The sequence below is a fragment of the Lemur catta genome, chromosome 2, assembly GCF_020740605.2.
Source record: "Lemur catta isolate mLemCat1 chromosome 2, mLemCat1.pri, whole genome shotgun sequence".
Taxonomy (NCBI): Eukaryota; Metazoa; Chordata; class Mammalia; order Primates; family Lemuridae; genus Lemur; species Lemur catta.
This window is the reverse complement of record NC_059129.1, coordinates 46,023,931-46,051,741: the sequence shown is the minus strand read 5'-3', so window position 1 is coordinate 46,051,741 and position 27,811 is coordinate 46,023,931. Positions and strand designations below refer to the sequence as shown.

The window sequence follows — 27,811 nt, the reverse complement described above, 5'->3', positions numbered from 1 at the left end:
GTTAGGGAATGTCAGAAACAAATTGGTCAGATACTTCTATTATGTCTCTCCATAGAGCAGTAGACCTTGGCTGCACAACGAAATCACTTTGGGACCTTCAGAACATATTGATGTCCAGGTCCCACACACAGAGATTCTGATTCAGTTGATCTGGGATAGAGTCTGAGCATCTGATTTTTAAAAGACTCCTAGCGATTCTACTGTGCAGTGAATGTTGAGACCCTCCACTGAAGACACTATGTCTTTTTTTTTTTTTTTAAAGAGAGAGTCTCGCTCTGTTGCCCGGGCTAGAGTGAGTGCTGTGGCGTCAGCCTAGCTCACAGCAACCTCAGACTCCTGGGCTTACATGATCCTACTGCCTCAGCCTCCCGAGTAGGTGGGACTACAGACATGTGCCACCATGGCCGGCTAATTTTTTTTCTATATATATTTTTAGTTGGCCAGATAATTTGTTTCTATTTTTAGTAGAGACGGGGGTCTCACTCTTGCTCAGGCTGGTCTCGAACTCCTGACCTTGAGCAATCCGCCCGCCTCGGCCTCCCAGAGTGCTAGGATTACAGGCGTGAGCCACCGCGCCCGGCCAAGACACTATGTCTTAAATAGTAGCTTCTGCATTGTTGGGAAACTGATATTTATTTATACTTTGGAACTAACAAAAGGTAAGGAATCTTTTGTGATTTTTTTTTCTTTTTTTTAAAAGCAGGCCAGGATTTAACCTTTGGTTATTGTGTTAACATTTATTTTGGGGATAGTTAAGCTTAAGTACCTTGAATTGTCCTCACACTCTGAGATAAGCTTTGTGGTCTTTGACGTGCAGTGAAGCATCATGTAAGGCTTACTAGGAACCATTTCTATAGTTCTATAATGAAGGCAATTTCACAATTTCTGTACTTGGAGTCAAATGTCATTTAATAGTTTAAAAAGTTCTTTGAAAATCTGAATAAACTTAAGGCCCTGATGCTATGATTAAGGTTCTTGCTTGTGTATTCTATACACAGTAGAAATGGGAAAGTGTAAATTAAGGTCATCCTCATACTACCTTTTCTCATAACTTGAAGATAATAAAGCCACCTCTCAGTTGTCCAACTGTTAATTAACCATGTTACTTTGACCTTTTTTTTGTAAGTGAACCCATTCAGCTAGTACCAGGCTGAAGGTTGATTTTAGTTAATGCTTAATATAAATTTACTGCTGTAGGTTAAGGCTAACATGTAATTGCTTACCCAGGTTATTACGTTTCAGAACATTGGGAATAACTGGAAAAAAAAATTAAGGCTTTGGCTTTATTCCTTGGCTACTTGAATCGTATTGTAATGTTTTAAATTTGTTATGTGGTCCTGGGTAACCTTAGGCCCCAGTAAGTGATTAGAGAATAGGTATGAGTCAGCTTTAAGTTATAAAACCACAGAAGTAAAAAGGTGGTGGATATATAGGCATCCAATCTTTGTCAGTTTATTTTTTTTTAGGGTAGAATTTACAGAAGTGATTAAGTAGGAAATTAAATTCTTTATTTCTCCTAAAACTCTAAAATAAAATTGTAAGGTTAGAACACATCATGTGGTTAAAATGACTATTAACAATCAACAGAGGTTTTCTAGATTGCAGCTCTAATTGACACTAGAAATACTCAGACAGCAAAAGGAAAAACGAGGGTACAGATTTGAGAGGTTGGAGTTGGAGGACACCCTGGTGTGGAAAACAACAAAGGTTTGGGTCCCTAAATTGGAAAGGCTCAATGTGGTACAAACGGTGGAGTAAGTAATGTGGTAAAATGAGAGTGAGCGCCTGTAGCAAACTAGTTTGCACAGCAAGAGCATTTTTCTTACTTTCACAGGTGGAGCCTGTGTTGGCTATATTTTATAACTCTAAGAGTTTTTTTAATGCTTTGGTATCTTGAAGAAATTCTTTTCCTATGACAATAGACCTCTGGTTTCATAATAGAAATCTCTGGACAAGTAAGATTTGCTTAACATTTGTCTTTGCTAGGGTAAATCTAGTCTCTAAATTAAAGGGTATCTGTAGTTTCTTTATGATTAGAATGAAAATATTTCTGCTTGGGCATATTTCAGACTTTAAAGCTTAAAAAATTGCATTTATGTTATTTAATATTTGTAAAAACAGCGTATTTTATAAAACAGTGTATTATATATCTATATGGAAAAAATGGATCCCTACCTGACAGTATATGCAAAAATCAATTCTAGATGGAAAATACAACTTTAAAAAATTTTAAAGAAAATTCAGGGTGATAATTTTATGATCTTGGAATAAGGAAGGATATCTTAAATAAGAAACAAGAATTACAACTCATAAAGGAAAAACCTGATTTATTTACCACTTTTAAAGGGGAAAAACCTTTCTGTATATCAAAAGACATAAACAAATGAAAAGACAAGCCATGTGGTGGAGCGACTTTGGAATTACCTTGCAGAGTTCCTGTGCACACCCTACAGTCCTGCAGCTCTACGCCTAGTCATATGCCCTGGAGAAACTACATGTGAACCAGGAAACACATAGAATGCATTTTCGTAATAGCAAAACACTGGAAATAACTTAATGTCTGTTGACAGGAAAATGGTTATGTTGTGGAATAGAATATTTTGCAATAGTAAAAATAATTGAACTAAAGCTACATGTGACAGTGTGAATCAATAACGTTGAGAGGAAAAATCAAATAGAAGACTGCATATAGAATGATACCGTTTTCATAAAGCTCAAAAATAAACTAAATATTTCATTTAGAGAGGCACATGGAAAAACTATATTCTTTTTAAAAACAGAGGAATAATAAACATGAAATTCACCATGGTTAGGAGAGGCAGGGGAATGGATGGGGAGGAGTACTTGTTAGCTTTAATAATGTTGCTATTCGGCCTGGTGTGGTGGTCACGCCTGTAATTCTAGCAGTTTGGGAGGCCGAGGCAGGAGTACTGCTTGAAGCCAGGAGTTCAAGACCAGCCTGAGCACAAGTGAGACCCAATGTCTACAAAATATAGAAAAATTAGCTGGGTGTGGTGGCGTGCGCCTGGTCTCAGCTACTTGGGAGTCTGAGGCAAGAAGATTGCTTGAGCACAGGAGTTTGAGGTTGCAATGAGCTCTGACCTATGATCATACCACTGCACTCCAGCCTGGATGACAGAGCAAAACTTTTCCTTAAAAAAAAAATTGGTAGTCTTTAGTTCTTTAATTGAACTCATGGATATTCATTTTCATTGTTATGTGTCATAATTTGATAATTACACATGTATGTATATGACATTTATTTTTGGTATGTATGTAACAAATATTACTTCATTTAAACAACTATAATAAAAATAATAAGGCTCAGACTGGGAGAAGATATTTGCAATATGCAAAACTTTAAAGGTTTAATACCCTGAATTCATAAAGCATTCCTATGAATCAATAAGAAAAAAGACAACACAACTGCAGAAACCAGTGGGCAAAGGATCTGAACAGGAATTCACAGAAAAAAAAGACCAGGATGCCTAATTAGAATATATGCTCAGCCTTGCTGGAAGTAAGGGAAATGTAAATTAAAACAAAGAGATCCCAGCCAGGTACTGTGGTGGGCCCCTTTAGTTAGTCCCAGCTACTCAGTTGGCTAGGGCCAGAAGATTGAAGATCACCTAGCAACTACACTCCAGCCTGGGCAACATGGCAAGACTCCATCTCTAAGAGGAAAAAACTAAAAAATAAAACACAATGAGATTTCATTTCATATTTATCAGATTGGTAAAAATGTAAAATTCCGACAAAGCCAAGTCTTGGTAAGATGTAGAACACCAGGAGTTCGTCCCTACTGGGCCAGTATAAATAGGACTAACCACTTTGGAGGACAGTCGGAGGATAGCTTATTAAGTTGCAATGCTCATAACCCAGGACCCAGCATTACTATTATGAGTCTATACCCTAGAGAAATTCTTACACAGTGCCCAAGGAGGTATTACAAGAATGTTTATTCAGGCGTTGCCATAGAGAAACATTGGAAGTAACGTAAGTGTTCATTTACAGAAGAATGGATTAAAACAATTATGATTTATTTATACAATGACATAGAAAAATGAGTGAACTAGAGCTCCATGAATAAATGTCAAAACCGAATGTTGAGTAAAAAAAGCAAGTTGTAGCATTGAAGAATAATGCAGTTTGGTATGAAACCCTTTATTAAAAGTTTAAATATACAAAAAGTAATACTGTGTTAATTATGAGCATACTTATATAAGAACACAGCAATTTCAGGGTAGTTTTTACTTCAGTGGGGAAGGCGGAAAGGAGATATATTGGGCAGAGCTTTAATTGTTTTTACAGTTCTGTTTCTTTCAAAAAGACAAATGGTCCGAGACAAATATAGCAGATTATTAACCTCTTTAATGTGGGTAATGGGTATATATGTGTTGTATTATCTGTTTTTTCCTGTATGTTTATAATATTTCATAATATTTTAAAAGACAACACAGCTATAATTTTTAATTTTAAAAGTTTTATAACATTTAAAGCACCTATATTAGTGCCTTGCACATGCTAAGCCCTCAAATGTTAAGCACATTTTAAGGATTTGACTGTACTTTCTCCTAGTATTTTGCAGTCCCGGTATATTAGAGTAAAATACTGGAACTTAAAAAGTGTTCCTCTAAGAACTATTTACAGAAATGATGAAGTTTGATAAATAGACATTTAGAAACATTTGACTAATGGGATAGCTTTTGATAATAAAACTTCCCTTTATGATTTTCTCAAATCAAAGAATATATATAGTGGAAGGAGGGATGATTTGGAGCAAAATTAACTTCCAGACTGGGCTCTGCCACTTAATTAGTTCTGAGGCCTTGGGCAAAGCCATTTTGGGCATCAAATTTTGTCTATTTTATCTTTAAAGTTGGGCTAATAAGGTCCTTCTTAGAGAAGTTTTTTTGGGATTAAATAGGCTCATACGCATATTAAGAAGTACAGAGCCTGGTATTTATTGGGGCTCAGTACCAAATTATGGTACTAGTTATGGTAGAGATAACTTTGACCTAGTGAATTATGGGCTTTGGATGTGTTTAGGAAGCCTCTCTCACCTCATTAACAAAGCTTTATTGTTCATTTTGGAAAGTGCTTTGGCAAATCAAGCTTGCCATTAAGCTACTGGGCAGTCCTGCTTATTTACTTTGGGGGTAGCTCCAGGTGGTGCTTGTAGCCTTTGGTCTCTAGAACAGAACTCTGGGCACCCTCCTGCCTGGCTGGGCCTCCCTGATGTGTGGTCCATGTTTCAGGCCTTTTCCACAGTAGGCACTCCTGACTACATTGCTCCTGAGGTGTTCATGCAGACCGGGTACAACAAGCTCTGTGATTGGTGGTCGCTTGGGGTGATCATGTATGAGATGCTCATTGGTAAGTTGCATGCTTTCAGAGGACTTTTTTGTGCATCCAAGAAAGACTTCTGCATTAATATTAGACTCTCTTTCAGTAGGGGGTGATCTAAGCACTTTTCCCCCCTTCAAAGTGAAGTTTCCTAGATAGCTCTTTCAATCAAATGTATCCCACTGTATTCTTGGGCTTACTGGCATCCTGTGGTTGCTTTGCTGATCATTTATCATTTTCTTCCTTTTACATTTTCATGCTGTCCATCTAGCAGCTCTTTTAATTACTAGCATTTATTAAACATCCATTGTATGCAGAGTGTTTTAACTGGGCATTGCTTCTCTCACTCTTTGCTTCTAATTTGCTACCCCCTTCCTCTGTCAAAGCCTTCAAAGCATGGAACCCACTGGATTCTCCCTCTTCTATTGGGTTGGTATGTCTCTGTATTTAGGGGACACATCTGTGGGGGTGGCCGTGTGCCAGTGAACAGTAGGACAGGGAGTATATCTGTGGTGGTCCCAAGTGAGTCTGTCTGGCTGTGTTGTCTTTGAGAACATTGGAAGGATGCCTGTGGAGGTAGGTGTGCATACCCTGTGTGTGGAGGGCAGATGGGGTAATAGGGTGAATGTTTATCCTCTTGCCTGCAGTTCTCTAAAAAAGGCATAGTGGTCACTTTTAAAACTTAAGTGTTTTTTTCTTATTCAACTTGTTTGGCACTTTACCCATGTAAGGCTTTCCTGGAATGGAGTTGTTTCTTAGTGGTAGTGTTGCATCCTTTGATTTCCTCATTTCTTGGGCATGGTGATTCCCACACCTGCAACTCTACTTGTCCCCTCCTTTCTTTTCCCAACTACTAGCTGGCTTCCTATCGGTACCAGAGGTACAACTTAACTTTGGGTTTAGGAATTTGGGGGAAAATGAAAAATTGGTCCAGATGTTTTCTAGGATGAGTAGAAATCCTGCCCATGCCATGGGGGGATGGATATACAGAAGTATCCAGTAGTCCTTAAAGACATACAGAGTCATACTAGGGAGCATAATCTTAGATTCAAAGTTCTGGGGTGTAAAAGCTCCGAAGTTCCTTTTTTGTTACAGGCTACCCACCTTTCTGTTCTGAGACTCCCCAAGAGACATATAAGAAGGTGATGAACTGGAAAGAAACTTTGACTTTTCCTCCAGAAGTTCCCATCTCTGAGAAAGCCAAGGATCTAATTTTGAGGTATTAGAGAACATCCCTCCAGCTCCTGCCCAGGCTTTTTGACATGAGTGAATCATTATCTCCTATATCTGCCTGTTTCCTCCCATTTCTCTCTTGAAAAAAAAATAGAGAAAGGTTATTCCTTTCCTTTTTCTGAAGAGATTGCTTGAAGTGTGCTGAAAGGCCTCTGTCTTTTCCAGATTCTGCTGTGAGTGGGAACATAGAATTGGAGCCTCTGGAGTTGAGGAAATCAAAAGTAACTCTTTTTTTGAAGGTGTTGACTGGGAACATATCAGGTATACTCCTATAAAAACTTTTAGAATTATTTCAAAAAGTCTATAGTTTGCTTAATACTTATTTGAAAGAACCGTCATTGGCAAACCAAGTTAAGGGAAGAGAGCTTCTTAGAAATTTAGGGTCTTTTCCTGATTTTCATTCATGGTGAAGATAAGTTGGCCTTCTTGTCAGCTGTGTGCCAGGGGATACATTGAACCCAGAAGTTATTTGCAAAAGTGAGTGAACTTTGGGTTCCGTGGTGAAGGAAGCATCTGAGAAGCATGTTGCCCTTGCTTTTACCTAGAACTCAGCAACCTCTTGGGGCCACCAGCAGGACTGTCCTTGCCCAGGGTAGAGGTTCTCCCTGGAGATAGAGAAGGGAGAAAAGAGTGGAGGAAGGATTGGGGGAAGGGAAGTGGACAGGGAAAGGATGTGGAAATTGTCCTGGTGGGGGTGGCAGAGTGCTGCTGACGGCCATGAGAGCCTGCACTGCCCGCTGCAGTCCAGACCTCCTTACTCAGCATTCCTTGGGTGTTAAACAGAAGGTGAAGACGCTTTCATTTATTTTATAATTGTGTTCTGATTTACATCCTGGTGATTTTTACCTTTTCCTCCTTTTTGCCACTTTTTTAGCCACCCCACTCATTGGCACCTCCAGGGGAAGAAGGGCAGAACCCTACAGGAGGGGGACACTTAGGGGTTCAGTTTCCATTTTTAGTGGACAGGATAGGCCATTGAGGGTAGTACATTAACTTTAGATTTTAGTTATTCCTTATTATTCCTGTCTTTCTTTATGGATATGAATGATATTTTTCCTCCTAATTTATTTGGATGCAGTCAGTTGACTTGGTTGGTCAGTGTTTACAAGCTTTTCAGAGAAAATAAATGCTGCCTGCCAGTGAATAGTCTTCTCATGTCTGACCAGGGGTCTTTTTTGGAGAAAGACTTGATTAGTATGATCCACATGATTACTAATGGCATATGTATTCTTGGCAGAGAGAGACCTGCTGCAATATCTATCGAAATCAAAAGCATTGATGATACGTCAAACTTCGATGAGTTTCCAGAATCTGATATTCTTAAGCCAACAGGTAATATCACCAGCATTGCCTCCCACTGCTTTATAAGCACATTAATTTCCCCCCAGTTTTGGGGTGATGTTACAAATCAGGGTAGAGAACATGGAGAGGAACTTCTTTAGGTTCTTTGTAAGTATTTTTCCAGTGCTACTGCGGGGTAGTGGTGAAACCTTGCTGAATGGAAACGAGTGTCAACTCCCATGTTTAGACTGCTGAGCTGGCTTTTGTGAGGAAGCCACAAAAATCTGTTATTTTGTGATTTATTAAATTAAAGGTTAGGTAACCTGAAATGACAGGAATGGGAGAATAAAACTTTAAAAATATTTGTGAAGAAATATGAGGGTCAAAGAACACAGGCAAGTGAATGTAGAAAATTTGCAAAGTGAAAAATAACCTTTCCCAAATGGAAACCGTGGTATGTTCAGTATCATGTCTTGAGTACTGTGGGTCGGCCAGTAGAGGTAAGGCAGTGAATCAGCTCTCACATCTATTTCTTTCCCAGTGGCCACAAGTAATCACCCTGAAACTGACTACAAGAACAAAGACTGGGTCTTCATCAATTACACGTACAAGCGCTTTGAGGGCCTGACTGCGAGGGGGGCAATACCTTCCTACATGAAAGCAGCAAAATAGTGCCCTTGTCACGGAATCCTAAATGGAGCAGAGTTCTTTATACAACATCATGGTTTTCTTCTCATACTCTTCTGAAAGAGCTTCCAAGAAGTTTATGGAACCCACCAATATGTCATAGTAAAGTCTCCTGAAATATGATAGTAAGAGGATTTTCTTCCATAATGCATCTGAAAACCTATAGAACAAAGACAACCATTTCTACTACATCAGCCACAAACAGCTGTCCTGCTTCTTCAGAAGCATCATGAGCCAATTTGATAGGTGTTTTAAAAACAATTTTTCCTAAGTTCATCAGAATAAAGGGGAAATACAGCCATCATCCAACATTGTTGAGATTGTAATGTATACTCATCGGATGTCAGCCAATTCCTTGATGTGACACACCGTCAGCCAAGCCCACCAAGTATTTTTTTTTCTTTGTAGCTAACAGTTCCACTAAGGAAATAAAGCAATAATGAAAGTCTCAGCAGCCAGCATTCTGGCTGAGGGAAATGATCCACCACCCTTAGGGGTGGTGATGGTAACTTGTCCCCATACCTCGGCCTCGGGCAAGTGGCTTTTTACAGCCTCCATTCATGGTGCACTTTATTTATGGTACTAAGATAAAGACCCTCAATCCATTGATTTATCTCCTCCCTCCCACCTATCTGAAATACTCATGCTGCTTTTCTGAGTGCCCATGGTGGTGGGGGATACCACCTTGACCCATTGTTGCTAAGAAGGCCCAAAAAAGCCACTGGGCATTGCCAAGGGATCCCAGATCATGTGGAAAACCCTGACTTTCTTTTCACGGCTGTTACCAGAAAATCCTAAAACAGATGCTGCCGTGGACCAGCAATACCTGCAAGTGCTACCAACAGGAATTCAATTTATTCCTGGGAACATAGAAAGGAGGAACCCTCTTGACTAAGGTGCTGCTCCTGCAAGGTCTCCAGAACCTCCTGGAAGTGGTGAAGGAACCAACCCAACAGAAAGTGCGGTGCCAGCTGACAAGTCAAGTCCTTGTAGAGTTCACTCCTCAATCCTTGGTGCAACCGTGTTTTGTCTTCTCTTTTGGTATTCCTTCTCTCCCAACTTTAAGTAGCCATTTTGCCTTGGAATCATGATTACAAGTTTTCCTTTGCAGATGCCTTCCTGGGGGGTACTCCCCCTCACCCTAAAGGGTCGCCTGCTGACCGGGCCACTCCACTGTGGTGTTCTCTCATGAGAGACCCTCTGAATTTTAGCACAAAGTGCCTTCTTTTTCACAGCTGCCACTACCTTTAGAGGAATTTTGTCAGAAAAATATGGAGGCTTCCTATTAATGCATTATTACTTTTTTTTTTTTTAAAGTTTTGGTAAATCTAAAGCATCATTTGCACCTGTGTGGTAACTGCCTGTTGCAGAGCATCATGGCCGTCATGGCCAAGCTACAACTGGGAAACTGCTCTTTGCCAGTCTGTGGTTGTGAATATCAGCTTGGAAAGGAAAGTATGTCCTAGTGTAGCCATTGAGAAGAGAAAAATCGAGTATCAGAGTTACAGTCGTAAGTGAAACGGCTTTGGGTTTTAACATCTTAGAGGAACTAAAAGGAAGGTTAGGGAAGTCTTAACTCTGGATGAAGGTGATGTGTTTGCCCCCCAATTTTCATTCATAGCCTGTTAGTGAAAAGGAAGTAAATGAAATTCTTTTGTGTAACTTTGGTCTCTTTGTATTACCAAATAGTTGGGGCCTTGAGCCCCATGTGTTCTGCAAGAGTGTGTGGGGTAAGTGCGGGTAGAGAGGAGTGAAGAGAGCAGTGAGTGGGAGAGTTTGTGTTGGGGAGTGGTAGCGAATGGTTTGTTTTAGGGGAAAATGCCCACATTTTAACTTTGAAACTTCTGAATAAACTGTGTAAAAACAGTAGTGGAAATCTGTGATGTGTTTTAAAGCAAACGTGGCTTGTAATTCAAAGAGGCAGAGTGCTGGTGGCTTCCTTTGTAACCCGTTTGTCCATATATTTTCAGAATATCTAATTTAAAATGTTAAATTTCAAAACTGCATTACCATCTCCATGCAAAGTGCTTTCTGTCCCAGGGAAGCTGGGACTGATGTTTTTGTTCCCAGGGAGCTAGTCTTCTGAATTGGTGTCCAGATGAAATGACTGTTGCCCCACTGCACATACTTTTTTCTACCTGGTGCAGCATTATAGGACATTGGTTCCCCACTCGCAGTGAGGCCAGGGACACCTGACAAAGTGCTGTCAACTGGTGGACCTTTTACACAGCTGTTTACAGCCCCATTTTTTCCAGCCTGGGGTTCAACTAGAAATCCCCTGAAATCACAGGATGGGATTTCTGAGCTCTCCATGTGCACCAGAGCAGGGTTCAGTCTCTGAGATGTGTACAGGAGGAGTCCTGCATGTCCCACTTGCTAGCCCCTTTTCTGGTAGGGAAGGGAGCCTTGGAAAGAGTTGAGAACAGAGGGATGAAGACTGCTTAGAGTAGAACCTGCAGGCAGAGGGAAGCTAAATGCAGCCAGAATGGGTCATGTCTTTTATGGATCCCAAGAAACATGTTGGGAAAACACTGGCTCAGTGTTGATCCTGTTCATAGATAATTCTGTTTTCTACTCTCATGGGGGGAGTTAGAAAATAATAAACTTTACTGTATATGAAAATGAAACTAAACACTGATGTCAGTCAGTCTCCTTTTGATTCATGAATGCATCACAATTTTATTTAGTACTTTTTTTTTTTTTAGAATTACTTTCAAAAGTAAGATTCAGATGAGTTCATTCAGGATTAATATTCAGGTTCTGAATAACAGGCTGCTAATTTAAAATCTCATTTATGTGATCTAATAGGAGTCCTCTGCCATCAGTTGCTAATGCTTTTTCTCAGAATCATTTCCTTGGAAAGTGTATTTTTGGCATCACCTTGTCCTGTTTGTCCTGGGCCTCTATGTAACCCAAATGGTGCTTTTAATTGAACTCAACAGGACACACTGAATGATATTTCATTTCTTACACAGCATACATTTCCCTGGAATAATCTATCAGTGCCAACACTGAGTTAAAAACAGCCTCTGTGATGCTTTTTGACGCATCTTCAGAGGAAAACATCTTGCCCAAACATTTAAGCATCCATAATGTGCAGAACTCAATACCCAGGAACTCTGGGGATGCAATAGGGAGCGCACCATGGTTCTGACTTGCAGATCAGTTTGGGTAGAGAATTCCCACCAAGTGGCTTAACAGATTGCAGCATCAACTTAATGTGATTACATTAGTGTCGGTGTGAGTGCTGACAAGCCAGCCCAAACTGAGTAGCTTAGGGAAGCTTCCCAGGTGTTTGCATTTAAGTAGCAGTGATTTGGCAGAAGGGAAAGAAGTGAGCACTCCAGGATTTTGGAGGTGGTAGGTATGGTCTTGTGCTGTGGAAGAGGCATGGAGCTGTGAATAAGCATTACTTTGTGAAGAATGGCAGGACACCACAGTCACTTTTGTTACTTCCTCATTTTCCCTCTCCTCCTTCAACCCACGCCAGTCTGGTTTATCCCATATGTGAACCATGTTAGTATTAATCATCCCATGTATAAAACATGCTGGTATTAATTATCATTCCTCGTCACTGATGTTCTGCTGTATCCATTGGGTTCCCTTTAGTCCTCATCTTATTTGATCAACCTGTTGCACTCACAGTTAACCTTTTTTTGTTTTAAACTCTTCCTCCCACATGACTTCTTTTTTTTTTTTTTTTGAGACAGTCTCATTCTGTTGCCCAGGCTAGAGTGCAGTGATATCATAGCTCACAGCAACCGCAAACTCCTGGGCTCAAGTGATCTCCTGCCTCAGCCTCTCGAGTAGCTGGGACTACAGGCATGCGCCACCATGCCCGGCTAATTTTTCTATTTTTTTTATAGAGTTGGGGGTCTTGCTGTGTTATTCAGGCTGGTCTCAAATTCCTGGCCTCTAGCAATTCTCCTGTCTTGGCCTCCCAAACTGCTAGGATTACAGGGATGAGCCACTGTGCCCAGCCTCTGACTCCTTTTTTAATGATCCCTCTGCCCACCACTTAAATGTTGGTGCTCCTCAGAGCCATGCCTTTGCTCTTTCCACTCACGTGATCTCTTGGTGACCATCCCCATATGGTGACTTCAGCTACCACTTTTGTGGTGAGGTTTTCAAAGACCTGTTTACCAATCTACCTAGACCCCTTCCCAGAACTCTAAATCCCACGTAACCAGGTACCTACTAGACACTGTCACCTGAAAGGCCTCCCTATAGGCTCAAACTAAAGCTATCCAAATGGAGCTACTCTTGCTCCTATACCCTTTTTTCTAGCTCAGTCTGCCCAGACGTCCAAGCCAGAAACCTTAGCACCTTTGTACATGGCTCCCATGAGTAAACATGCATAATTTAAGGGCATGGCCATCCATTCTAGCAGTGTTTCTGAGGTACCTGCCTGGACTCCACCTGCCTTTCATTTCTGCCATCGTTTCTCGCTTTAAACCAAAACTAGAACACAGAAGTTCATGGATCCCCTTATCTTTCAATTTTATGTTTGGCCTTGTGGGGTCCTGCTTAGTTGGATTTAAGTGTTCAAGGGGTCTCAAATACAAGTCAACCAGGAACTCAAGAGAAGGCAGACCATTAAGGGCTCTGGAACCTGTGAGTTATAAAGAAATAATCAGGGTGGGAAAAGCACATGCAAGCTCTGGGCAAGCTCCATGTCTCCTTTAGGAAAGGAAGAGGTTTGCTCTGGGCAGTCTGGGTGCCACCCCTTTAAGTCCCTTTTAACATCTTGATTTCCAATTTTATTTTCTGCTAAAAAAACAACACAGACACAGAAATGATAATATTTTATTATAGAAAAAGCATCCCAAATATAGGATTTCGTAAACACTGGTAGGTGAACAAGTGCAATTTAAAAGTAAATACAAATTAAAGAGGCAAAACCTACAAGCATTTTGCCTTGAGGAGAAAATGTAATGTTCTCCTGCAGAGGTGATCCCACCCAGAACACAAATGTGGCTCCATCTTCCACGAAGGCATTAGGTTTGCTTTCTGAGCTCACTACGCCCGCCCATTTTAATAATTTCAAAATGATGGCAAGAAGTGGCATTGTATATATTACTAAAAATCCTTGATTTTTAACTTTCTGTTGACACTTGATTTTTAAGAAATCTGCATATGAATTAAAGCCTGTGGTCTGAATATTTGTTTTACTTAAAGAAGGATGCTTTGGGACACCACTTGCAAATACATCTATACTTCCTGGGCTTATTCCACAGTATTTTTTTATAGACGTGTACATTAGATATCCCACAGTTCTCTTGGGATTTAGTTTAAATTATATTGGCTACTGAATATTGTGCAGTTAATCCAGCTACTTTCCGTCTTCCTTCCCTTTTTTTATTTTTTGGAAGGGAGGAAGGGGATGATGGGGGCGGGGTGAGGTAAGGGCTGTCTTCCTTCCCTTTTTGCTGTCACTTTCAGTGTCTTTCCTCCACTTAGGAGAAACCATTAAATAACCTGACACATTTTAGCATGGTCCCCTTGCCATCTCTCCAGCTCCTCAATGGCAAATGTTTCCTATCAACTATACATGATATGATGCAGACACAAACTCAAGATTCTAAACCTCAAATTCAGGTTCATCTTGGCTTGCTGAGATGCTCTAAGATACTCTAGCTAAAACCATTTTCTTATGAAAATGTTTCTGTATAAACAGCCTGGCTTACTTATTTAGGCACTTAGAAAAAACACCAAACCCGAGTTCTACCTTTTTTTTATTAGAGAGAAAGGCCTCTTGCCCATCTGGCCAGCAACTGACTCTGAAGGGGATGACCAAAGCCCAGCTCTTGTTCCTGTGAGGACTGAGAGGTCCTGCCATTGTAAAATGTCCTGACCCTGGAATAGAGCAGGATTGGCTGGGAGGAGCCACCAAATTACAGTGAAGCTGAGCTCCACCTTGGGGGAGCGGAGTGAGAGGGGTGCAGAGGAAACTTCCTCTCCACCAGAGGGAACCCGTGGTTCCAGCCTCTCCTTTAGTCACTACCACCCGGTAACAACAGCAGATACACCTTCACAGATTTCCAGCTTACTCACACCCCATGGGTTGAGGCCAGATGCATGTTAACCCAATTTGGGGGAAAAGACCTAGTTCTTAAAAGCCTGAGGAAATTGAATACATAGAACAAAGAGTTAAATATATGCCATACTTTCATATCTGGCTTTTTACCTAAGCAAGGACTAATTAGTTTTAAAGTGTTAGCTGTGGCATGTTTATATTTAAATGTTAACAATATATAAACTGTATAGTAGAATACACAAACATTAGATAATTCAAATTTCCTTTGTAATGGCATGGACATCCACTGAGAAACGTAAAGGAAGCACCATTTAACAATTATCTGGGCTGGCCAACTGCTAGTGGGTATGAATGTGGTGCTGGTAAGGTCAAGACCAAACCTGACCTCAAATATGAGCCAATTAGTTTCACAGAAATAAAAGTTTCTTCTGGCTACAAATAACCCTAACCCTTGACCCTGTGGCCGTCAGCCTTGCAAATGGATGCCAATGGTTATCAGAAGAATTCTAGGTAAAGGATGGCTCAGTTTAACCCCTTACTACTAGTTTTTCCAAGTAAGCAATAGAGCTTTGATTTCCGCTGTGATGCTGGTCACATGCACAGAGAACAGAAGCACACTCTTGTTCTTCAAGCCTGGAAAGAGGAGTCTTGAACACCTATCTAACTTTTATCTTTGGAGGATTTTAACTAGGGCGTCATAAAAATGGAATCAAGTAGCTTGCCCTACACAGGTGAGTATCCCAAATCCAAAAATCCAAAATCAGAAATGTTCTCAAATCCAAAAATTTTTCAGTACCAACATGATGTTCAAAAAAAATACTCCTTGGACCATTTAAGATTTTTAGATGTGCAGTGTTCAACCAGCAAGTACTCTGTAAATATTCCAAAAACTGAAAAAATCCGAAATCCAAAATACTCCTGGTCCCAGGCATTTTGGATAGAGATGCTCAACCTGTGAGCATATGAACTTGGTTCATATTTTCAAAGAAATTAATGGAAACTATGTACCTCTTCACAATTTGTGATGAGTAAACACCCCAGGTGAGTGATTGGAAGGTCAACTTCTACTACAAAGTGAGAGATAATCCCAAAATACTTTTATCTGGCTCTGGACTCTAAATTTAGCTCTGCTATTAACATCCACAGAGAGAGGAAGAGGGAGGTGGGCATGGAGTCAGTGATCGGGGTTGTCATTTACCACACACTGTTAACAGAGCTGACAAATCAAATGAAATGACTAGGCCTAATTTCCCTTCAAACCACTCTTTAGGGCTGACATTAGTATCATTTTCTTACCCAGTATATGAGCAGCTATTAGGCTATTTCAAAAACTTAAATATACTGATATTCAAAAAAAATTCATGGTATGAAAATTACATATATAGAAAAATCCTACACCAAGACAGAGCCTGTGCAGGTGACATTTCCCACCCAGCTTCACACCAAATACCTCCTCCCTGGAACTCTTATAAGTCTTTCTATTGAGAAACTGAGCACTTGTGAGAAATTTCTGCCCTCATCTTGAAAGCCTTTAGTCCATATTTAAGGTCTCCCAGCCACACCCAGGGCAATATGCTGCCCAAGGGTGTCAAAACCTATGTTTTCATACCAGATTCCAAGCCACAATAATCCAACTGGTCTGATTTGGAGAGGTTCTTCTACTTGAGTAGTGAGTTTCATTCCAAATGAATCATCAATTTGTTTAGGCTCAAAAACCTAAAAGCTAAAAAGGTTTCATAAACATTGTTATTCCATTATCCTTCCTGCCAAGGAATCTGTGTGTTTTGGATTGTTCATTGCATTAATGAGAAACAAAACTGAATTAAGCTCTTAAGAATTTCCTTTTGGACATTTTGAATGACAGTCTAGTTCTCCCCAGATGCAATCTGAGTGCACAGGCCACCAAGCATGGCATCTTCAATAACCTCTAATGAGCATCTCATTAGTGCCTGCTTTTAGAAGATAGAGATTGTCTCCTTTTAAGTTTGGTCCCTTTGCTACTAAGCAATTTGCCTGGTATAAAACAAAGCAAGCAAAACCCAAGAAGAGAGTATAAATGACAAGGACTGCTTTGCTAAACATGGGGCAACAGGAGTCCTGACTTCCTTTCCTGCTTTTGCAGTTATGCAAAGACTCAGTGAACAGCACCAGATCCAAAATTTTCAAGTTACCAGGGCTGCTGCAAAGCTGGTAGCGTAATTACCAGTGAGTACTTCTTCATCCCCTGCCAGAGGCACGGACTTACTGCAAAGGACACATGTTAATTATGGGAGAAAGGAAAAGGATAGGGGAGAAGCATATCTCCTACTTGGGGCGAGACAAATCCTGGGGAGGCTGGGGAGGGCTGGCTGTGGGCCTCCCAGACTGAGAAGAGCTCCAATGAGGGGTGGACCCACAGCTGGCCTAATCCTGAAAGTCATTAGAAGCCATCTGAGAAAGTGGGGCATTTAGCCGGTCAAGTTCATCCACTTGGGGCGGGTGATGCATTAATATCTCCTGGTCTTCCAAGACGTCCTCACCAGCAGCTACCAGATTGGTGAGGGATTTACTTCGAACACACTGGAAATCTACATGGCGACTCTTTCCTTCTTCCTTTTCCCATGACATCTGGATAAAGGGGCGTTGTACGTAATTATAGATGACTTCAGACCGGCCACCAGGTCTTCTCTTAATTTTTTCTTTACAGGTAGGGTAACCTGAAGCAGAGAAAAAGGCCATTCTCATAATTGGCAGATTGTGCTCACTCTGGTGTCCTCCCTAACCACATCAATTTTTTTCCCAAATCTATAGACAGCATGAAAAACGACATGAGAAGTGTCCAATCCCTGCCCCATGCTTTCCCAGCCCCAACCACCTTCATGCTCGCTTCCCTCCTGCTCAGGTTAGTAGGTCTTGTCCCCAGAAGGGACTAATGTAAGAGAAGTAACAAGAATTCTATCCCTGCTAATGGAAGGGGGAGAGAAGCCTTTTACTAATTCAGGAACCTTTAGTCGCTGGCAACAATTATCATAGGACAAAAATTCTGCCAGTACATGGCTACTCTAGTCCTCTTAATTCTGTTGCTTAGAGGGCACACTGTATGAGAAACAGTTAAGGAAATGTGGAATGTTTAGCCTAAAGAAAAAACAGGGATGCTGCCTAAAATACCTAAAAGACTCTCACATGGAAATGGGAGAGATCTCATTCAACACAGCTTCCAAAGCTACGGGCAGAAGGAGGCAGTTATCCATCAGATGTATGGAAGAAGGTTCTGATCCCTATTTACTATAACCTTAGGGTTTCCCAAGAGATAAGAAAAGATATAGGGGAAGGAGGTTTAACAGATAATCTCAAAATTTTCCTCCCACTTTAAATTTCAGTCTAAGTCAGACACTGAAGGTTTGATGGGTTCTGTGGGCAGAAGTGAGGCAGCAAGAGTAGTGAAGCACAAGAGTCAAAGATCCATGGAGGAGAGACCAGGATGGCTCCAGCACTCTCCAAGAATCAGTCTCTGGGGCCCTCCCATGGGGACCACAGGTTGGGAGCCGTTGCTCAAGATCACTTAAAGTAGTTCTGTCATATATCCAGACATTCTTCAAAGGTATGGAATAATCTTAAATTTTGAGTCCTCAAGCTGTATTTTTCAGAATGACTCTTCCAGATCCCAGAAACATCCTCACAAAGAGTGTTGGCAGAATGATCCTACCACTTGGTGAGCCCACAAGCCCTGCTGCGTCTGTCCACCAGCATCCTCTGCCTTCACTGCTCTTTATCCTGGAAGTAGTAAGCTTGAACCTAAGCCTGTGGTTGTTTTAAAGCATTTTCAACTGGAGATAAAAATAAAAAGGAAATAAAATAAAAACAAAAATAGGAATCCTTCACATTTGAGTAGGAATGTGATTTTCATGTATGTCTACTCTCTAGCCCTCTGGAAGCTGAATTTCCAATGTGCTTCATAAGCATGCAACCTGAACACTCACTGGGGTTTTTTTTTTTTTTTTTACCTTCAATTCCAATGCGAATGTTTTTCAGGCCCCGTTCCTTTAACACTGTTTTTGCAACATCCCGATTCTCGATATATTTGAAGAATCTGTAGAGCTTGGAGCTATAAAGAACTGAAAAAGAAAAAATTTAGGATTAATCATGGTGTGAAGACCTTGGTAATAGGAGGGAGATAAGCTAACAGAATCAAACTAACAGAAGGTACACTTGACCTCTCATGTCAAAATAATCCAGATGGATCAAAGGTTAAATGTTAAATAATACATAAACCATAAGAGAAATTTTATAATCTTAGAGGAGAAAAGGCCTTTCTGGGTATGACATAAAACCTAGAAGCCATAAAAGAAAAATTGATGACTATACAGAAATAATATCTCTGCATAGCCCAAACCACTATTTAACAAAGCTAAAAAGAAACCAAATGGGGAAAATATTTGCAACTCATATTACAAAGGGCTAATTTCCTTAATATAATATGTAGAAAGAGCTGTCACAAATAGAGAGCAAATCACTAAGTAAAAGACTAATAATCCAATTTTGTATTAGGCAAAAGGCACAACAGTGTTAACAGAAATTAGAATGGTTCTTAAAAATTAAAAAGATGTTCAGCCTCACTAATGAAATGAGAAATGCAAATTAAAACTGATGCTGATCATGAGATACAGTTTTTTTTTTAACCTACTAAGAAAGTAGTAAAGATAAAAGTTTTTAAAACATGCCAGGTGCCATGGCAAATGCCTGTAATCCTAGCACTCTGGGAGGCTGAGATGGTAGGATCACTTGAGGTCAGGAGTTCAAGACCATCCTGAGCAAGAGCAAGACCCTAACTCTACTAAAAATAGAAAAAATTAGTTGGGCATGGTGGTACGTGCCTGTATTCCCAGCTACTCGGGAGGCTGAGGCAGGAGGATTGCTTGAGCCCAGGAGTTTGAGGTTGCTATGAGCTAGGCTGATGCCACAGCAAGTTTTTAAAACACTGTTTTGGAGACAGTGTGGGAAACAAACTTGCCATATATTGTTTTGTGAGTATAGATTGGTATAATCTTTATGGAGGATAATTTGGCAACATCTATCAAAATTATAAAGGCACAAAGCTTTTGATACATTCTGTAGAGACATATACATACATGAAAAGATTGTGTTTAAAAGGATATTCAGGCTGGGCGCGGTAGCTCACGCCTGTAATCCTAGCACTCTGGGCCGGCCGAGGTGGGTGGATTGCTAGAGGTCAGGAGTTCGAGACCACCCTGAGCAAGAGCAAGACCCCCATCTCTACTAAAAATAGAAAGAAGTTAGCTGGACAACTAAAAATATATAGAAAAAATTAGCCGGGCATGGTGGCGCATGCCTGTAGTCCCAGCTACTCGGGAGGCTGAGGCAGTAGGATGGCTTAAGCCCAGGAGTTTGAGGTTGCTGTGAGCTAGGCTGACGCTACAGCACTCTAGCTCGGGCAATAGAGTGAGACTCTGTCTCAAAAAAAAAAAAAGGATATTCACTACAGTATCATTTATAATTTATAGCTTACATGTCCAACAACAGAGCTGGTTAAATCAATGATGGCACATTTGTGTAACAGAATACTATGCAACCATAAAAAAGAATATGGAAAATTTTTATGTAAGAAAGGGTACAGAATAGTCTGTATAATACAGTATCATTTCAAAAAAAAGGGGGAAAACTGTTTATGTATGTGCATTGAATATACTTGGAAGGATATAAAATAAACTGAAGAGGAAAACGGGAGATGGGGCGGGGTGGGAACAAAATTTCTTAATATATATATCCTTTTATACTTTTTGAATTTTGAATTATTACCAATTCAAAAGGATTTAAAAATGAAATGAATGAAAAGAAGAATGACAAACCATTTAACGTGCTGCCTCAGTTTTGACACAGTACTAGATAGCAGGGATAGGAGTGGACGGTTTAACAAAATTCACTATATTCCCCAGCATGAAAGTTAGACCTGCATTACTAGGGGTTTATCATCCAGGTGAATGTGCACATCATGGAACCAATACTCATATTGGTTCTAAGATCTAGCTGCTACTCTGGGCAGCATGTTTCTTGCTGAAAATATCTACACCATGCAGGAAGCTCCTACTTTGGGAATATTCCTCCCCCATGGGTGGGGGATGGTCTTCATCCCAGTCCACAGAATCCTCATCTGTCAGCACAACGATGTGGCACTCTCGCTCCCCTTTCTTGGCACAGCCCACCATGATGGGCAAGATCAGCTCTTCGAGGTAGTGATCAAACTGCTTATGAGCACCATCGTTAGACAGTTCATGTAGTAAAGCACCTGGGGAGAGAAAACGCAGATAAGCATGCTATCTGTCCAAATGCAAATATTACTGGAGTGAAGAATATTGATGAAGTAATGGCTGTTATCATTAATAAGGTCCAGAGAAGTGGCACATTTAAAGGGAAAGAGATTATTTCCTGCCAAAGGTGATAATTACACTGACCTTGTTAATTCGTCTTTCATATTCTATCACTCTTCAATTACTCATGTTTAATAATCCCTGAGCATTCTGATCAATTGAGGTTCTGTTGGACATACAGTGTCAGATCATAGATGTTAATTCTACAAGAGATGGAACCACACTCTGGACCCTTATTTCATGGAGTTAAAGTACTACCGTAGAGGAATAATATGAGTTTTAGTGACACCAAAACACTTACTCTAAGTGTGTACTAGACCCAGTATAGAAATCACAAGTCCAGAGGTCTTTATGTAACATGCAGGGAAATGCATCATTAAATTCAAAGAATAAATCTTTAAATAATTTCAGGAAGCCTGGGTAATTATAAGAGCATGGAGTTTGTAGTCAGACAATCTGACTAGTTCTAATCTTAGCTTTAATGCTTAGCTTTGAACAAACTTAATTTCTCAGTCTTCTCATTTGTTAGTTGAGGTTATCGCCCATCTTTTAGGGTTAACTTACGAGGTTTAAGCAAGTCCACATCTATAAAGCACTTAGAAAACACTAAGTTAATTAATAATGATAAAAATAATGGTAAGAACCCCCCAACCAATCTATGCTGTTTGACTTTATTAGTGAGCCTTTCCTCATGCTGGACAATCAGTATCCTTGTCTGTTAGCGTTGAGACACCAAGGTCCCAAGAGAGGAGCAGTAAACTTGGACACTCACTGATAAGCTAGACTTAGAACCTACTACCTGTTTTCCTTTGTTTATTCCATTTCCTCATAGTGCTTTGAAGCAAGAAAGGGAACAGGTTAATTAGTATCACATTTTTGCCTCTGTAGATAATTTTCAACCCACACTCAAAACTCTTGTTTAGTAATAAAAAATATCAGTTATTTCCACCAAACTCAAAGTTCAGCAACTCTAGTGCAGATGGCAGCTGCTCCTGTACTTACTCAGGTCCTGACATCGGATAGTGTTGAAGTCAAAATTAATGCAGAGATAATCACATGTATCTCTAAGGTCTGGGATAGAGATGCCATCAGGACAATTAATGATACCAGTTTTGTAATAGTCCTGTAAACAGATTAGGAAGAAGATATGTAGGCAAAGAACAAGATAAAAAATTACTTCATTATCCCTATTCATTCTTGGTTCTGTTAAAGCAATGGGTTACTGCAATTATCACCAAGTTGAATGATTCACTAGATGGCAAAGCGGCTCCTGACTATCCTGACATGTTTAATCAGACGTGGTAACTGAGCTCACACAAGCAGGACAGACTTAAAAGTTACAGGCATAAAGAGGACAAAGAAACAACTGGAAACCACAGACCCTAAAGTCAATAACGTAGTTGATGGAATTCTCAAGGCTATTGACCATGCATGTCCCCGGGGAAGAGGATGTAACAAAAAAGGCTTCTTTCTACATACCAGCACGGTGCGAAATACTGTTGCGCTGATTCCTTCGGCAATTTCATATTCTCCCTTCTCATTGGGCCGCGTGAAGTTGTACTCTCTTCCTGGCCCAAACATCCTGAAAGACAACCAGGCAGCAATGTTACCTTCTCCAGGCAGGATTCTTCACCAGTGAGACTTCTCCCCTCTTCACCTCATTCTGGAAGACTCCATTCCACTCTCTTATAGTGTAAGATAGAAACACAGCACTGGGACCTAATGCCTATAAGACAACTCAAGTCTTAGGAAACTCCCTTCAGAAAGGAAAAGATAGCAATTGCTTTAAACATTTGTGTGCAAAGAGAAATGAAGCAGCAAGTCTACAGCTTCATCTGTAGTGAGTTTCTTTGGCAGCAAATGCAGTAAAACAGCAACTGCAGAGGCGGCCACTGGAAAACATGACAACTCAAGAAGACAGCATCTCTGCTCCTAACCATTCCTATTCCTTTCCCTCCTCTACCAACAGTGACCTATCCAGTATGCCATTCCTCAATATTTCTGAGTGTTGCTTTTCAGCATCTAATCTGACAGATGAATGTGTATTTTAGGCTATGTTAATACTTTCCTTTTCCTGGTATGTCTTAATAGTGGAGCTCTGGAAAAAATGGCCTTATTCCATCTAAGGAGTAACTTTGACAATGGTACTTTCAGGTCAAGTAGAAAAGCCTAATAAGCATTAGGTTCATCTGCAGTTTGACACGTTTCAGAGAGACAGGTCTGCTCTTGGCATGAACTCAGAAGTCATGAGGGTACAGGGAGGAGGGCTTACTTTTCTTATTCACCTCTCCCATCCTTCCTCCCTTCTGCCAGATCCCCTCCAGTCTAACTGACCTCATGACTTCTCCTGCTGCTGTACTTTTGCATATGAGCTGTGGAATGGGAAGACAGCATGAAGGACAGGGCAGGCTGTCGCTATCTTCAGCCAGCCTGATTCGATTTCCCGGTGGGGGCTCACTGCCATTTCCTTCCTTAACCTGCTGGGAAGTGCTGCTGTTCACAACTGTTATCCTCCACCCTGAACTGGCTGCTTTTCAGAGGTCGAAAAATGATTCCATATCACGTGCTTTCCAAATCATTGCACCATGCGTAAGAAATCCATCCTGGTAAAAGTAGCCTCCAAAAAATGCTGACTTTTTTCCTAGAACACTGGTTGAAGTCTAGCTGAGAGAGCTATGAATCAAAATAGTGAACAACATGTTGGAAATATAATCCCCTCTATCATCAGTAGAACTTGAGCTGAGCTGTTTATTTAGTAGTGGCATGGATTTTCATTAATCCATTCTCATTCTCTCAGCTTGTGACTAGTGGCCCCATCTGTAAGCTCACTGGCAAGGCTTATGAGTACTGTATGTAGCCACAGGACAGGCAGCCACAAGACAGAACAAACCTAAGTAACTCACAGAATTTGTGACCTTGGCCTACTCAGCCGAATGAACCACGTGGATAAAGAAGCAGACTCTCTCCTCTTCATGGGACAACTCATTCCTAGATTCAAAGAACCAGTGTCACCTGAGAATCTGTTACCCAGAAAATGCTTGCCTTTCTTCTCTTGTTCGCTACTTTCAAAGGCAACATACCTAAAAGAGCCAGCCTACACCCAGGAACACCTTTTTGGGGCGTGGGGAAGGCAGGCAATGGTGGAGATACCGAAACTAAGAGCAGGAAGTCAAGCCTGATAAAATACAGGGCCAATGTGGAAAATGTTTTAATGTTCTACTTTCATCTTACTTTAGATGTTTGTATATAGACAGGTTTGGTTGTAGTTAAGAACAGTTTGTTGTGAATTTATAACTTCAAATATACACATATCTAAATAGCTGGCTTCCATTCAGCCTAGAATTCAGCGTAATAGAATGATCCATTCTGACTTCTAGTTTATTTCAAATTTGTCCAAAGTCCTGAGGTTAGATCTTTAAACAAAATAAAAGTAGATGAAAATCCTTAAAAGCCAAACCTACAAACACACTATCATTATTGTTATTTTCACATCCCAAGTTGCTCTTCCTCAGGTTAAGGTCTATGGTTGCCCAGGAAAGAGAATCTCTTAACTCCCAGCCCAAGCTCCAAGACTCCTTCCTGGACAGTACTCCTCCTTAGCACCTATTTTCATTTCCAAAATTCTAACTCCAAAAATCTGAGGGCTGGAGCCTGAGAGAGGAGAGTAAGTTTGAATGAAGCAGCACAGAGAGTAGACCATGAAGAATAAAGAGAGCAACATGAAACACGAAAAACAAAACAGCTAGATATAAAGATTCCATTTCAAGCAAACTGAATAGTAATGGAGGCATCAGAAAATAACAGCAGAGCATCCACTGCCAAGCATGAAACTGGCAATAAATGGCGGGCAAAATGTTTTCAGTAAAATGGCTTTGTTCTTGTGTCATGTGGAACGTTTGTCTAATTCTGTTTTTTATTTAAACAAAATAAAACAAAACCTAGGTCTCACCTTACCCCCCAGCATCTTTGACCTGTGGAACTCAGAAAAGATTTTTTTTTTTGAGGCAGAGTCTTAGTCTGTCACCCAGGCTAGAGTGCCATGGCGTCAGCCTAGTTCACAGCAACCTCAAACTCCTGGGCTCAAGCAATCCTCCTGCCTTAGTCTCCCGAGTAGCTGGGACTACAGGCATGCGCCACCATGCCCGGCTAATTTTTTCTATATATTTTTAGTTGTCCAGCTAATTTCTTTCTTTTTTTTTATTAGTAGAGACGGGGTCTTGCTCTTGCTCAGGCTGGTTTCGAACTCCTGAGTGCTACGATTACAGGCATGAGCCACTGTGCCGGGCCTGATTTTTTTTTTTTTTTTGAGACAGAACCTCACTTTGTTGCCCGGGCTAGAGTGAGTGCCGTGGCATCAGCCTAGCTCAAAGCAACCTCAAACTCCTGGGCTTAAGGGATCCTACTGCCTCAGCCTCCCGAGCAGCTGGGACTACAGGCATGCGCCACCATGCCCGGCTAATTTTTTCTATATATATTTTTAGTTGGCCAGATAATTTATTTCTATTTTTAGTAGAGACGGGGTCTCGCTCAGGCTGGTCTCGAACTCCTGACCTCGAGCAATCCACCCGCCTCGGCCTCCCAGAGTGCTAGGATTACAGGCGTGAGCCACCGCGCCTGGCTGGATTTTTTTTTTTTTTTTCAAGACAGAGTCTTGCTCTGTCACTCAGGCTGGAGTACAGTGGCACAATCTTAGCTCACTGCAGCTTCCAACCTCTGGGTTAGGTGATCCTCCTGCCTCAGCCTCCTGAGCAACTAGGACTACAGGTGCACGCCACCATCCCTAATTTTTTGTTTAAATAGATATAGGGTCTCGCTATGTTGCCCAGGCTATGTTGTCATGAACTCCTGGCCTCAAGTTATCCTCCCACCTTGATCTCCCAAAGCACTGGGATTATAGGCTCGAGCCACTGCGCCTAGCCAAAAACATTACTTTACGGTGAGTTTATGGAGGAGTAGGGAATGAGATTCAGCAGGTTATTTTTTATAGTTCAACTAGATTTTACTTCCTTTTGTGGAGGCTCATTTACCATACTGGCTTTGCAAATGAAATAAGTACACTCCCCCTCACCCAAATCACTAACACATATCAGGCTTTTACTAGCTTGCCCTCCCTTTTTCACAAAGTGAAGGGGGGGAAATGGGCAATGCAATGCTTCTTATACTCACAGCTAATGCAAGATAAACAGCAGATATTTCTATCTATAATGAACAGAGTGGATTTGAAAGAAAATTATCATTGCTTACCTTCCCAACATGGTATCCGGATGAGCAGTGAAAATTTGTGGATTCACAACAAAACGTGTGCCATCTACAAGAAGCGTCACTTTCTCCAGCGCTTGGGAATGGGAGTTAGTGCCAAAGCCTACGCTGCTGTTTCCAAATCTTTCTGGAGCAATAAAGGGTTCATGGTTCCGTTTATTCCCATTTTGGAAGCAAGAGCCTTTGATGTCGTCAGGAAGTGGCATTATGTGAGAGAACTGCAGATTTGCTGGCGGAGAGGCGTAGTCAAGTGACAGGTCTAAAAGAATATACAAACAAACCAAAATAACTTGAGAGCAAAATACACTCTGTCTTCTTTAAAACAATAAGTAAACAAACAAAAAACCAAGCTTTTAGGTGTTCGTAGGCAAAAAATCTTCCCTAGAACAAGTAAAAAAGAAATAAACAAGAAACAAGACTCATCCTGGATCTCCCTGAACTTTTTTCCATGTATGGGTGGGGGTGGGGGTGGGTGAATGAAGGCAGGAATACCCACACTTGAAAATAAAAGATTTAAAATTTCTAAAGTAAACTATGTACGTGGTTAAAAAAATTAAATAGAGAAGAATTTAAGTGGCAGCTCAGCAGTCCCCCACCACTCCCCTCATCTCCCCAGTGTTGGTTCACAGAAGCAATCGCTTTTTACTTGTTTCACTTCTACCTCTAATACTCTTGTATCTCCTGTGCCTTAGTTAAGGAACTAGCTACGCCTGTGTAACAAAACTGTTCATATTCTTCAAAAACTGTATTTAAATTTTATTTTCCAGAAAGGATGATAGTCTCTGATTGTCTAATATACCATTCTTCCTAGAAATTCTCACACACACACACACAAATACATTTTCACTATGTACAGGAGAATCCTAATATCACCTACACAATTTTAAAAAAGGCAGGTCTGACTCTCAGCAGAAAAGTTCCAGTGCAAATGGCATTAGGATTCTTTCAAGGAATCCTAGTATCACCAAAAAGCTGTTTTCTTAAGCAATTTATTTAATATTTCTAAACCTAGTCCATCATCTGTAAAACGAGGATAACAATGTTCACTCCATCTACTTCACAGGGCTTTTTGTTTTGATTATCAACTGAAATTAAGGACTTGAGAGCCCTTAAAAGTATACAATACTGCATGACACAAATTAGGCTTAAAACTAAATATTAATATATGAAATCTGGATGTATACAGGAGACAATCACAAGTAAATACTTACAAAAAGATTACCAGAGGGTTCTTTCAAATAGGTAGTCTAATTTAATGTAAAAAAAAAAAAAAAAAAAGTTTTTGGCCGGGCGCGGTGGCTCATGCCTGTAATCCTAGCACTCTGGGAAGCCGAGGCGGGTGGATGACTCGAGGTCAGGAGTTCGAGACCAGCCTGAGCAAGAGCGAGACCCCCGTCTCTACTAAAAATAGAAAGAAATTATATGGACAACTAAAAATATATACAGAAAAAATTAGCCAGGCATGGTGGCACATGCCTGTAGTCCCAGCTACTCGGGAGGCTGAGGCAGGAGGATCGCTTGAGCCCAGGAGTTGGAGGTTGCTGTGAGCTAGGCTGACGCCACGGCACTCACTCTAGCCCGGGCAACAGAGTGAGACTCTGTC

At 40.7% G+C, this 27,811-nt stretch overlaps 2 protein-coding genes across 3 annotated transcripts in view; one reads left to right on the top strand and one right to left on the bottom strand.

Annotated features, from left to right (window-relative positions):
• Window positions 1-10,413, top strand: part of STK38 (serine/threonine kinase 38) — a 38,518-nt gene extending 28,105 nt beyond the window's left edge. Inside the window, exons 10-14 of the mRNA XM_045543614.1 lie at window positions 5,259-5,376; window positions 6,442-6,565; window positions 6,745-6,840; window positions 7,817-7,911; window positions 8,402-10,413. Coding sequence (XP_045399570.1) covers window positions 5,259-5,376; window positions 6,442-6,565; window positions 6,745-6,840; window positions 7,817-7,911; window positions 8,402-8,532 — 564 coding nt within the window. The 3' untranslated portion in view covers window positions 8,533-10,413. The remainder of the gene's footprint in view (window positions 1-5,258; window positions 5,377-6,441; window positions 6,566-6,744; window positions 6,841-7,816; window positions 7,912-8,401) is intronic.
• Window positions 10,414-13,337: 2,924 nt separating this feature from the next.
• KCTD20 (potassium channel tetramerization domain containing 20) overlaps window positions 13,338-27,811 on the bottom strand; it is a 33,115-nt gene continuing 18,641 nt past the window's right edge. For both annotated transcript variants that reach the window (XM_045543613.1, XM_045543612.1), the window contains 6 exons: window positions 26,194-26,467; window positions 22,429-22,531; window positions 21,952-22,072; window positions 20,670-20,867; window positions 18,568-18,678; window positions 13,338-17,280 (listed from right to left, as the gene is read on the bottom strand). In XM_045543613.1, the coding sequence (XP_045399569.1) occupies window positions 16,988-17,280; window positions 18,568-18,678; window positions 20,670-20,867; window positions 21,952-22,072; window positions 22,429-22,531; window positions 26,194-26,467 (1,100 nt within the window). In that variant the 3' untranslated portion in view covers window positions 13,338-16,987. The remainder of the gene's footprint in view (window positions 17,281-18,567; window positions 18,679-20,669; window positions 20,868-21,951; window positions 22,073-22,428; window positions 22,532-26,193; window positions 26,468-27,811) is intronic.